This window comes from Pongo abelii, chromosome 19 (genome assembly GCF_028885655.2).
Source record: "Pongo abelii isolate AG06213 chromosome 19, NHGRI_mPonAbe1-v2.0_pri, whole genome shotgun sequence".
Classification (NCBI taxonomy): Eukaryota; Metazoa; Chordata; class Mammalia; order Primates; family Hominidae; genus Pongo; species Pongo abelii.
The window spans coordinates 71572844-71586044 of NC_072004.2; the positions used below are offsets into that span (position 1 = coordinate 71572844).

Here is a 13201-nt window from a genome sequence, read left to right on the forward strand (position 1 = left end):
AGAAAGAAAGAAAGAAAGAAAGAGAAAAAGAAAGAAAGAAATGAAGAAATGGGGGCAGAGGGTCAGAAAGTTTCAGTCACTTGCTAAAGATCACACACAGCCTGTCTCTGATCTAAGGCAGCTGTCCCTCCTTCTCACCAACCTGTCTAGACCTACCTTTCTCAGAAGACTTCGTCAAAGTCACATATCGCCAGCTCAGCCCACCGCCGTCCTCCTTGCTATCCCATGAGCATAGAACATTGGCTTGACCTGTTCCTGGAAATCATGTGACCCAGCCTTTCTGCTCTTCCTCAAGCATTCGTTAGACCTCCAGGGTCTTCCTTGCTTTTAACGATTTTGACAGTTCCTTTAAAAAAAAAAAAAAAAAAAAAGTCTCCAAGACCCAAAGCGTAAAGAATAAAAACAAGAGATTTCTCAGGTGTGTCTCTCAAAGACTTTGTGAACAAAAGACTCGTCTTTGCTACTCTTGAGACAGATGAAGGGAGAAATGAATCCTAGTTTTCTGAATACCAGGACTTAACATCTTGCTCAGTGAAGGGCCTAGTTTGCCTCCACCATGTGTTTTCATCAACACAAAAGGCAGGCTCTCGCTTGGAAAAGCTGAGCCATTCTGCCATCCATTGTGCCATCCATTCATCCCTCCCTTCATTTATTAATTCATGCAATCATTGACTCAGTTTCTCTTTTATTTATGCACTCAACTCAGCCAACACTGGGTTCTGTGTGATGGATACAAAAAGAGTGAGTTGCAATTCTGGCCACAAGGAGCCCAAGTTTAGAAGAGAGATAGACACATATATAAGCAAGTATGGTACAGAAGGCAAGTGTTGTGAAAGAGGGATGCAGGGGGTGGATGCAGCAGAGAAACATAGCTGGCATGGAGAGGCATTTCCTAGAATAGCATCTGCCAGACATGATAGAGGTGGCCATGATTCTTGTGAGTGCTGAGAGGTCACTGCCTGACTGTGACAGCCTCCCTGAGGCCCTCACTTTGGAGGCACCCAGGAGAGATATTGACATGGTTTTTGCAGGCTGGGCATGGTGGCTCACACCTGTAATCCCAACACTTTGAGAGGCTGAGGTGAGTGGATCACTTGAGGTCAGGAGTTCGAGACAAGCCTGGCCAACATGGAGAAACCCTGTCCCTACTAAAAATACAAAAATTAGCTGGGCATGCTGGCATGTGCCTGTAATTCCAGCTGCACTTGGGAGGCTGAGGCAGGAGAATTGCTTGAACCCAGGAGGCAGAGGTTGCAGTGAGCCAAGATGGCACTATGGGTGACAGAGCGAGACTCTGTCCCAAAGGAAAATTTTTAAAAAGACATGGTTTTTGGGGAATTAGAGAAGCCTTTTCAAGTAATGTGAAGGCTCAAAGAGAGTGGACAAAAAGAGGGTCATAAAGGCAGGAAAAGGATAAGATGTGGAAATCAAAGACATAGAGCACATAACATTTGGGAAGCAGCAAATGGTTCAACATATCCAGGATGAAAAGCAGAGGGGATAGGAGGGAAAATCAGTGGGGCTAGAGGAGTTACTAGGCACCCAATCATGAAAGGTCTTGTGGACCATGATTAAGAAGTTGTATTTTTTTAATGATAATGAGGGTTTAAGCAGGAGAGTAACTTGATCAGGGTTGCCCTTTCAGAAGGATGTGTCCCCTCTCTCTGGATGTGGAGAAGGGAGGGTGAGGGCAAGTCTGAAGGCAGGGAGACCATTAGGGGTCTGTGGCAATTACTTAGAAGTTTCATGACAACAACCTGAACTGGGCAGGTTCAGAGACCTGAGAGATGGGTCGTGGTGGTTGAAAATGGAAGATTAGGAACAGGGAGTGCCATTCTTTTAAATGTGGCTCTCAAGCAGTGGGCAAAGAGGACTTTTGGACAGGCCTGCAGAGGGAAATACAGAGGAGCTGCTGAGACCCGTCTCTTTTCCATTCACTTCTCTTCCTCAGCTAAACCAGCAGTGAATGGAAGTCCGCCCCACAAAAAAATTTCTCATAAACTCTCTCAGCCAAGATACTCATCCATTGTGCTGGAATGTCATCTCTTCGAAGAATCCTTCCCTGCTAAATGAAAAGGCGGGTCGTTCAACTATGTAGCCAATTTCTAGTTTATTCTTCTTTATAGCTCTTATCACCCCTTGACCTCATATAAGCACCATGAGGGCAAGGACCTTGTCTATTCACAGATGCATACCCAGCACCCAGAGCAGCAGCTGATACATTGGAGGCACACAGTTAGCATTTATTGAGTGAATAAATGAGAACCTCTGTGGATAGCTAAGAAGGGCAAGCCTGTATCAGTAATTCAAAAATCACTACCTCCACACATGCATCCAGGAGGCATGACCATGAACAATAGAATAATCAGCTGCTCTGAATCACAGGTACTCGATGCAGATTCACTGGTCTCTGGACGAGTGTGTCCCATTGGCAGCTCCTGCTTTGGCGGTGGCTTTGTCTTGGGGGTTAAAGAGCCGGTTCCTAGGAGGCCAGTTCCAGCCAGAGTGAAAATGGCTCAAATAGTAGAGTCTGAAACTGAACCAGGGCAGAGTCAAATCTCAGGTTCTCTCCAAAAGAAGACATTAATAATACTGCTGGGTTCATAAATGAAAGAAAAAAATGAAAACACAATGAGCTACAACTATACACCTGTTGGAATGGCTAGAAATAAAAAGACTGATAATATTAAGTGTTACCAAGGACGTAGACACTGGAACTCTCAGACATTGCTGGTTGGAATACAAAATGCTGTGGCCACTTTGCAAAACAACTCGGCAGTTTCACATAAGGTTAAGGATTCACTTACCATTTAAACAGCCATCAAATTGCTAGGTATTTATCCAAAATAAAGCATATGTTCACCAAAAAAAAAAATTATACGAGAATGCTTATAGCAGCTTTATTCATAATAGCCAGAAATGCAAAAGAATCTAAATGCCCATAATTAGGTAAATATATTTTTAATGTAGTTTATCTATACAATGGGATACCATTCAGTAGAAAAAAAATGAATTATTGATACCTGCAACAATGAATAGATACAAAACATGATAGGCAAAATGAAAAATAGTTCATACTGCATGATTTATTTTGTATGAAATTCTAGGCATGGTGAAATCTATAGTAACATAAAGAACAGGTTGATGGTTGCCAGGGTCTGGGGGTGGGGGAGGAACTGACTGCAAAGACAAACTGGGAATTTTGGGGGTGATGGAAAGTTCCATAAAGATCTTGAGTGCGGTGGTGGTTACATAAGTATACACAAATGTCAGATCACATCATACTGTTCACTAAAAATGGGAACTTTTTATTATATGTAAATTATATTTCAATAAAGTTGACCATAAAAATGAAACAAAAAAATTTTTTAAAGAAAAAGTAAAAGCAACATAATCCCAGTTTTATTCATAACTATGCTTAGAAAAGAGTCTGGAAAGCTTATCAGTAGTAAACTCTGAGTGGTGAGCCTTCAGAATGCTATATTCTTTATATGTTTCTGTATTTTTTCATTTTTTAGAGTTCATTGCTATGCTTATAATCAGAAAAAAAATTTTCTTTGTCAAATGAAACATTGCTTTGTAGGCATAAAAATAAATACTACTTTTCCAGGGCAAGAGCAAAATTAGTTTTATTACACACACAGCTTAAGGTCACTTTCAACAAGAGGTTGAATCAACTGCCTTTTGAGTTTTAACCTCCCAGGTGGACCCACACGCTTTGACTGGGCCCTACCTAGCAGAGGTATACTCACTCCCTCCTCCTTAGGACTCAGGCAGAAAAAACGTAGCTGGTTCCAGGTAAGACAACCTAGCACAGAAAAGTGAGACTGGACCAACCATGAGGCTGGAAGAAGGAACTGTACTGTGCAGAACATCCTCAGAAACTATGAATTCACTAGCTTTGCCATTAGAAATCCTTTCCATTCAGAACCAATCTTGTTTTACCAAAGCCTCCTCTCCGACTTTGCCAGAAAGTTCTGATCAAGCCTGAAGCCCTCCTGCAGAGCCATCCTAGGAGAACTGTAGTGCAGAAGAAAGCCATGCCTTTCAATCACCATTAAATGTGGCCAGCATCAGCATTCACCCAGGAGCTTTTAAAAATGCAGGTCCTTAGGGACTCTAGGCCCTTGAGCTAACAGGTAAAATCTCCAGTGATAAAACCCAAGGATCTATATTTTTAAAAGCTTTTCAAGTGAATCTCATGCAGCACACGGAAGTTTCCATCTAGATCTATGGTTCTCAAACTTCAGTGCATAAGAATTATCTAAGGTTCTTGTTAAAAACACAGATTCCCAGGCCACACTTTGGTGGATTCTGATTCTGTATGTCTTAGGGAGGGCCTCAGAATCTCCAGTTTTAACAAGCTCCCAGGTGATTCCGATGCAGGTGATCCACAAACCACAATTCAAAAACCCTAAGGCAGATGCCAGAGTGAATTTTTCTAACCCAGTCCTCAGCAGGGAGGTCAAGAAGAGGCAAGAGAACTAATTAGGTTATGCCAGCATGCTCAAATTTATTAAGAGGCTCACAAAGAAGGTGGACTTTTTTTTGCATCTCAAAGCAGCAGAAAGCCAGGGCGGAGGATCAGTCCCAAAGACACCTTGAAGAAGAGGATGTCTTATATTACAAGACATTGAACTTCATGTGAATAAATAAAGTATTGGGGATTCACCCTTGAGCTTGGGATCACTTTGTTGTGACTGAGTTTTAATGTTTCATCAGAGTATGGCTCTTGTTCTCAGTGCCTTGAAATACCAGAGCAGGCGTTGGAGAACAAGCCCTCCTCTACAAATTACAGAAAGACAAGACACTGTCTTGGGGGTATGGAAGGTTCTGGACACGAGGGGCTGTCCCCCTAGAGCAGATGGAGGCTTTCGGTGGTGGAGGGAAAGGTCTTCATTTTGTGTCGCATATAGGTGTGGGCTGGCAGCACACAGGCCCACAGCACCCGGAGCCGCAGCAACTGGACCCACAGCAACTGGATCCACAGCAGCCACCCCCGCAGTCTCCGCAGCCTCCACAGCCTCCACAGCCTCCACAGCAAGACGATCCGCAGCAGCTGCCCCCGCAGCCAGAGCCCCCACAGCCAGAGCCCCCGCAGCCACAGCAGGAGCCACAGCAGCCACAGCAGGCCGGCTGACAGCAGCACTCTTCACAGCAGTTTTGCTCCTGGGTGCAGCAGGTGAAGCAGTCCCCCGGGCAGCACCCCATGGTCCGGGCCCGTCAGCTCACAGGTCAGTAACGCAGCCGGAGTTCCCCACGACTGACCGTGGCCAGCTAGCTGGATGGCAGCTTTTATATCCCCTCACCCAGGCATGAGGGACGGGATGTTTTCTTTGTTATTATTTGTGCAAGTTTCCATAAGACTGGCTCATTAACTGGCTGTTTATTTTCCAGTCCTGAGTACCTCAACTCATAAAAACGCCCCACTCCTGCCAACTGCTGTTTATCCAGAGGGTAAAAATACATCTTCGAAAAGACCTGTCATCATGGCCAAGCATCTGCCAGCTGTCATTAGCCCAGGTTGGAGATGGGAAGGGGAAGCCGGCCACAGCCTCTGGCTCTGGAATGAGGGGCTCGCCTCCCACATCTTACAGGTTGGTGATGGACCCATCTTGCATGGGTGCTAGTCCTGGAAAGGCAGACCGGCAACAGCCGAATGCCCTGTTCCCCCTGACACCAGTGGAGGCTACTGAGAACGCCTGGTCACGTGGCTCCTCCCAGGTGGAAATGGCATCCTCATCCCGGTTCATGTGAGCCAGGCAAATGTTTGTGTCTGTGTGTGGTATGGGGAGTGTGCCACACATTTAGGCTTGGCCGGTGAGCATCAGTCATGAGTAATAACTGCCCTGTGAAACGGAGAGAGACTCATCGTAAAGCTGCAAGAAGCTGGTAAGGCATGGTCTGTCTCGGCTGCAAGGTGAGCTGAATACTCGCACTTCTCTCTAAATAGATGGGAAGAACTGAGATCAGAACCCTCTACCCACCCCCACTCCAGCCCCAGGCCTTTCCTTGACCAGGGAAGGAAGAGATGCAGGAGGAGGAAGAAGAGAAGGGGAGGAAGGAAGGAAAGAAGAAAAGAAAGAAGAAAGCAGGAAGGAGATCAGTAAATATCCAAAATGCTACATTAAAATGGGAATGTAACGCACTTTTTTTAAAAGAGCTCCAACCTTATAGACCATCTGGCAGAAGGAGAAATTAGAATACAAAATACCCAGAGTGTCATCTCAAGGAATAAAATGCCTTTGCAAGGAGTCTAAAATCTACAGCTGGTTCGGGTCCATGTGTAAATTTTGAGATGGGTCAAAATTTCTGTCTCTTTCTTGGGCTTTGGTACCTTGTTCTCCTCTTGGAGTGCCCATGGCAGCCCTGGAGCTGGAATACAACATCTAGTAGGGGTAGAGGACAGAAGATAGGGGTGGGGTGGGAATGGAAGGAGGGATGGGAGTAAGGATCTGGATCAAGGGATCTAGTCCTTCCCTTTTCATTTCCATTTCTTTTTAAGATGGGCTAGAAGTAAGACAGCCTCTAAGAAGGGCTAGAAGGACTAAGGACAGGGTGGGGGTCGGGAGGATAAATGATGAATGAGTTACTTGGATCTGATATGATACTCAATACTTCACAGGATAAGGAACTTTAGAGCTGGGAGGAACCCCTGAAACATCATCTGGTCCAGGGTTTTATATCAGAATTGCCTAAAAGGGGGCCTTTTGAAAAATACAGATTCCCAAACTGTATCCCAGTCCTTATGATAAATCAGAATGTGTGCTTATGAGAGCTTGAGAAGCTATATATTTTAAACTTTCTCAGGTAACTCGGGTTACATTAGGAAACACTGATATAATCTAATCCTATCATGACTGTCACTGCCAAGCACTTGTGTTTTACAGAAGATGATACCAAGGCCCAGAGATGACACATCCGTGGTAGATTGGACCCATGGCCCAGATGTTCTCCCTCCTGGTCCACTGTTTCTTCCACCATACCACATCCACAGATGGGCACCTCTGAGTGAGCATAATACAGCAATGTCTATGGCAGACATGTCCTTTTTTTTTTTTTTTTTGAGGTGGAGTCTCACTCTGTTGCCCAGGCTGGAGCGCAGTAGCTTGATCTTGGCTCATGGCAACCTCCGCCTCCTGGGCTCAAACAATTCTCCTGCCTTAGCCTCTCAAGTAGCTGGGATTACTGGCACGCACCAACAAGCCCAGCTAATTGTTGTATTTTTAGTAGAGACAGGGTTTCGCCATGTTGGACAGGCTGGTCTGGATCTCCTGACCTCAAGTGATCTGCCCACCTCGGCCTCCCAAAGTGCTAGGATTACAGGCGTGAGCCACCGCACCCGGCCGACACGTCCTTTTACATATTTATTTATTTTAATAAGAGGTCAAGCATTCCCAGGATAAAAGGTACGAAAGAGTAGAAAGTCTTCCTCATCTTCCAATGTCTCACCATTCAGTTCTCCTGCCTCTCACCCACCCCCTTGCTGCTCCCATAATTACTTAACCCCTCTGTACCTGAATTTCTTCATCTATAAAACAGAAATTAGGATAATAATAGTGCCAGTTTCATAGAGCTGTTTCAATTAAATGAGTAAATATAAATGTATACATATTGAACACTTGGCTGTTTGAACAACTTGAAAATATAAATTATCAAACTTTTACATTTAACAATTCATATACTCATGAGCATTTACTTAGATTAAGTACAACATTCAGTGTGCAACTCAAATTATACACTATGATTTCAATTGTGTAAATGTACATGTCATGATGAGGACTTGAAGTCCTCATTATGGTGGTGTTATTTTTCTTCTGCAGTTTCTTTCACTGTTGGTCTTTCCACACAAATTGGGAAGCAGTGGGAACTTTTTATATTTACTGCCCCCAGGGTAGGGTTATTACTGTAGAAATGCAGAGAGAATGACTTAGGTCAATGCTTAGCTTATACAATTCAAAGTAGACTTTTGCAATGCAGGAGAGTGGGTGGTCAGATGACCAGGTCCATCTAGCCTCCTGGATGGGGTAATGACAGGATGTAGAATTTGTGGACTAAAGATCAGAGAGAACTCTAATATCTTAGTTGATGCCATGAGAGGGATGATAGGGCCAAGAGTAAGAGAGTACCATGTATATTTCAGCAAATGCCCACCATGAACCTGTTGCCAGCCTCTTGAAGGCTATGAAATTTCCATTGCATTCAAACATAACACCCCTCAAAGCTCAGACACCACCTCCAGATGAAGGTTGGGAGGGAGAAATCCTGAATGATTTCTGTGTTTACATAGAACTGACATTTATTTTTTTCCCCCATAAGGTGGAATGAGGGTTTGAAATAAGTTTAAGCAGTCTCAGAGAAAAATAAAGTTATATATTTTAACATATCTTAGAACATGAATTTTGAAATTTGTAACTAATATATGTTATTATATATTTATATATGTATATATCTTTATGGATACTTATCTACATTAATATAAATATTTACATGCAGATCTTTGAAAAAACACTAAAAGGAAAACTAAAATATTAGCAGTAAGTGTAGTTATTGTGGCATGATAAATGATTTTTATTTTCTTCTCTTTTTTGTATTTTTTAGAAATTTGCAGTGTGTAAGTATGAAATTTATAATGTAAACATTATATTATTATTATTATTTGAATACAGTGTCAAAGGCAAATGAAAACCTGGGAACAATACAAGTAATTCATAGACAAAGCTTGCTTTCATTTTCTATTTAACAAAGGATTTCCATCAATCAAAGAGAAAGACCAGCAACCCAGTAGAAAAACTGACAATGGAGATGAAAAGATAATTCATGGAAGAAGGAATATGAATAGCATTTGAGCATATGAAATATTGCTTAGTTGCAGTCACAATAACAGAAAAGCAGATTAAAACTATTCCAAAATCCTACCTGTTACCAGATTTGCAAGGTCATATCTTTTGATAACACATTGTGTAATAAGGAATGAAGAGAGAGATAGTCTCACACATTGCTGATGGGAGTGTAAATTGGTACAACCTTTATGGCAATATCCATCAAAATTACCAATGCAAAAACTAATTGATCCAATAATTTATATTCTAAGAGTTTATGACAGGGATATATCAAGATATATATAAAATGATGTAAGTATACAGTATCTGTTGCAACACAGCTACAGAATCAACACTATCAAATTACCAACATCGTTTTTAACAGAATTTGAAAAAACTATTCTAAATTTCATATGGAACCAGAAAAGATCCCAAAGAGCCAATGCAATCCTAAGCAGAAAGAACAAAGTGGAAGGTATCACATTACCCAATTTCAAACTATACTGTAAGTCTACGGTAACCAAAACAGCATGGTACTGGTACAAAAACAGACATGTACAATGGAACAGAATAGAGAATCCAGAAATAAAGCTGCTCACCTACAGCCATCTGATCTTTGACAAAGTTAACAAAAATAAGCGTTGGGGAAAAGACTCCCTATTCAATAAATTGTGGTGGGATAACTGGCTAGCCATATGCAGAAGAATTAAACAAGCTCTATATTTCACCATATAGAAAAATTAACTCAAGATGGATTAAAGATTTAAATGTAAGGCCTCAAGCTATAAGAATCCTAGAAGAAAAACTAGGAAACATGATTCTGAACACTAGTCTTGGGAAAAAACGTATTACTAAGTTCTCAAAAACAAATGCAACAAAAACAAAAATTGACAAGTGGGATCTATTTAAATGAAAGAGCTTCAGCACAGCAAAAGAAACTATCAATAGAGTAAACAGATAACCTATAGAATGGAAGAAAATATCCACAAACTATGCATCCAACAAAGATCTAATATCCAGAATCTATGAAAAACTTAAACAATTCAACAAGGAAAAAACAAATGACCCCATTAAAAAGTGGGCAAAAGACATGAACAGACACTTCTCAAAAGAAGACATGCAAGTGGCCAACAAACGTGAAAAAATGCTCCACTTCATTAATCATCAGAGAAATGCAAATCAAAACCACAGTAAGATACCATCTCACACCAGTCAGAATGGCAATTATTAAAAAGTCAAAAAACAACAGATGTTGGTGAGGGTGTAGAGAAAAGGGACCGCTTATACACTGTTGGTGGGAATGTAAATTAGTTCAGCCACTGTGGAATGCAGTTTAGAGATTTCTCAAAGAACTTCAAATGGAACTACCATTCAACCCAGCAATCCCATTACTGGGTGTATTAGTCTGTTCTTGAACTGCTATGAAGAAATGCCTGAGACTGGGTAATTTAGAAAGAAAAGAGGATTAATTGGATCACAGTTTCATAAGCTATACAGGAAGCATGATGCAGGCATCTTCTCAGATTCTGGGGAGGCCTCAGAAAACTTACAATCATGGCAGCAGGCAAAGGGTAGCTGGCACTTTACATGGCCAGAGCAGGAGGAGGAGAGAGAGTGGGGAGATGCTACACACATTTAAATGACCAGATCTCACAAGAACTCACTCACTCTCACAACCAAGGGGGCTGGTGCTAAACCATTCATCAGAAATCACCCCTGTGATCCAATTACCTCCCACCAGGACCCACCTCCAACGTTGGGAATTACAACTGAACATGAGATTTGGGCAGGAACACAGATCCAAATCATATCATTGGGTATACATCCAAAAGAAAATAAATCGTTCTACCAAAAAAACACACATCCGCTTATATGTTCATTGCAGCACTATTCACAATAGCAAAGACATAGAATCAGCCTAAATGCCCATCAGCAGTGGACTATATAAAGAAAATGTGGCACACATACACCATGGAATACTACCTGGCCATAAAAAAAAAATCATGTCATTTGCAGCAACATAGATGCAGCTGGAGGCCATTATCCTAAGTGAATTAACGCAAGAACAGAAAGCTAAATACCATGTGTTCTCACTTACAAGTGGGAGCTAAACAGTGGATTCACATGGACGTAAATATGGCAACAATAGACACTGGGGACTATGAGAGGGGGAAGGGAAGGAGGGGGGCAAGGGTAGAAAAACTAACTATTGGTTACTATGCTTACTACCTGGATGATGAGATCAATTGTACCACAAACCTCAGCATATATACCCAGGTAACAAACCTACACACATATCCCCTGAATCCAAAAGAAAAGTTGAAATTATTTTTTAAATTACTCTCCAGAAAAATTGTCCTCATTTGTATTCACTTCACAGTGCCTTCGCCAATATTAGTTATTATTTTTAAAATCTCTTTGTCAATTGGGTAGGCCAATTATGAAGTCTCATTATAGTATTTATTTGTACTTAGTAATTATCATTGCATATTTTTATAGGCCACTGTTATTTCCTTTTTAGAAATTATCTGCTCATTCTAATTAGCTACCCATCTTTCCCACCTTACTTATATGAACTTGTTTTATGCCAAGTATATTAACTTTTCGTTGTGTCACTCACACATGTTGCAAAATTTGTCCCAGGGTGTATCACTTTCTTTTAGTTGTGTCTATATTTTTATGCACAGAAATTTCTTTCTATGTAGGGAAATCTTTTTTTCCTAGTGTTTTATGTTTCAAAAGTTCTCCTCCATCCCCAAATCAGACAACTATTTGCTTTATTTTCATCTATTTTATGGTTGTATTTTTTATACTTAATGCTGCTATCCATCAGGTATTTACTTTGGCGTGTGGCAGATACTGCTTTACAAAAAAAAAAAAAAAAAAAAAATCCTAGTTTTCCTAGTTGGGGAACTTGACTGCCTATTAAATGAAGTTTGCTGACAATATCCTGCCTCTACAAAAAATTAAAAAATAAAAAATTAGCTGGGTGTGGTGGTGCATGTCTGTAGTCCCAGCTACTCAGAAGGCTGAGGCAGGAGGATGGCTTGAGCCTAAGAGCTCAAGGCTGCAGTGACTGAGCTCAAGGAGCCATGATCAAGCCACTACACTCCAGCCTGGGCAATGGAGCGAGACCCTGTCTCTAATAAATAAAAAAAATAGTTTCTGTACAAGAAAGAACAGAATGTAGAGATCAAAAATGCAATCATGTCATCTGTTTTGGCGGCCTCTAGTGTTTATCTCATGATATTACACAAGCAGCTTCTAGTGTTTCCTTTAGAAGCACTCACAAGACAGGCTCTGACACTAGATTCACCAGAAGCAACTCAACAAAAATTTGGTTTGATGAGAGAAGCTTATTATATTTACATGGAACTAATTTAAACCATGCATCCAATTAACGATCTCTTAGCAAAGGAGGCACATTACCAGTCCCTCCCACATGCCAGGCCTGCTGTGAGCACCTTGTACGTGTTTTCTTGGTTAATGCTCAAGATAGCTCAACACAGGTGTTACTATCCTTATTTTGTACATGAAGAAACTGGAGCTCATGGTGATCAATTATTTTACCCAGACGATGTAGAGCTTGGATTTGAACCCAGATCTGTCTGTTTCTGAAGCCCATCTTCCCTCCTCTATGTCTGGCTTTCTGAGAGAACCACAGAAAATTGCAAAGGCCCTGAGGCAGGAGCGTGATTGGCATGCTTGAGGCCCAGAGGGGAAGTCTGCATCTGGTCTGGTCTGGTGTGAGCAGGGGAGAGTGGCAGACAGCTCAGGGGAAGAAGAAGGCCCAGGTTCAATGACCTGAGGCCGTTGCAAGGCTCTAGCTGTCACTCAGAGGAGATGGAGAGCCAGCAGAGGGTCCTGGGTAGAGGAAGGCTCAGCTGTGGCTCAGGTGTTAACCACCCACTGCCCTCTGTCCTCTGCCTTCAACCCTCAACTTTTTGCCTCTCCACTCCACCATGCTGGGTGGGGAGGGCTGAAATTAGGGAGCACCCATAGATGCTCTGATGCTGGCCCTGGGACCCAGGGGTGAGAGTGATAAGGAACTGGCTGCACACATGAGTAGGGCAGCCGGATCTGGCCAGAGAAGCAACACATGCACCCTTTACCTTGGACCCCTCACCCTGGCTCCCTCTGAGTTGCAGGGATGCCGAGCTGGGCTGCCAGCGGACATGGGGCCTGAGTATGCTGGCATCTACAAAAGCACTGATTGCCTTGGGATTCTGCAGTGAGTCCTCACCCCCTAAAGCACCAGTCTCAGCTCAGGGATGGGTTTTGCCCTTAGAAAGGCCTTTCTGAGGCAAGATATGTCTACCTGGCTCCAGCCAACCTCCTTTTCAGGGCCAGAACTCCTCCCTGGCGCCCCTGCAGGTCCA

General features: G+C 42.4%; 1 protein-coding gene across 1 annotated transcript; it reads right to left on the bottom strand.

The window, feature by feature from the left end:
• Nucleotides 1–4488: 4488 nt before the first annotated feature.
• LOC103892847 (keratin-associated protein 17-1) lies at nt 4489–5271 on the bottom strand. Its single transcript, XM_009251769.2, has one exon. It carries the CDS (start codon nt 5209–5211, stop codon nt 4897–4899), a length of 315 nt encoding a protein of 104 aa, XP_009250044.1. The 5' UTR covers nt 5212–5271; the 3' UTR covers nt 4489–4896.
• Nucleotides 5272–13201: the final 7930 nt, after the last annotated feature.

Coding starts and splice junctions, on each gene's coding strand:
- LOC103892847 (XM_009251769.2), bottom strand. CDS start 5,211: ATGGGGTGCTGCCCGGGGGACTGCTTCACCTGCTGCACCCAGGAGCAA.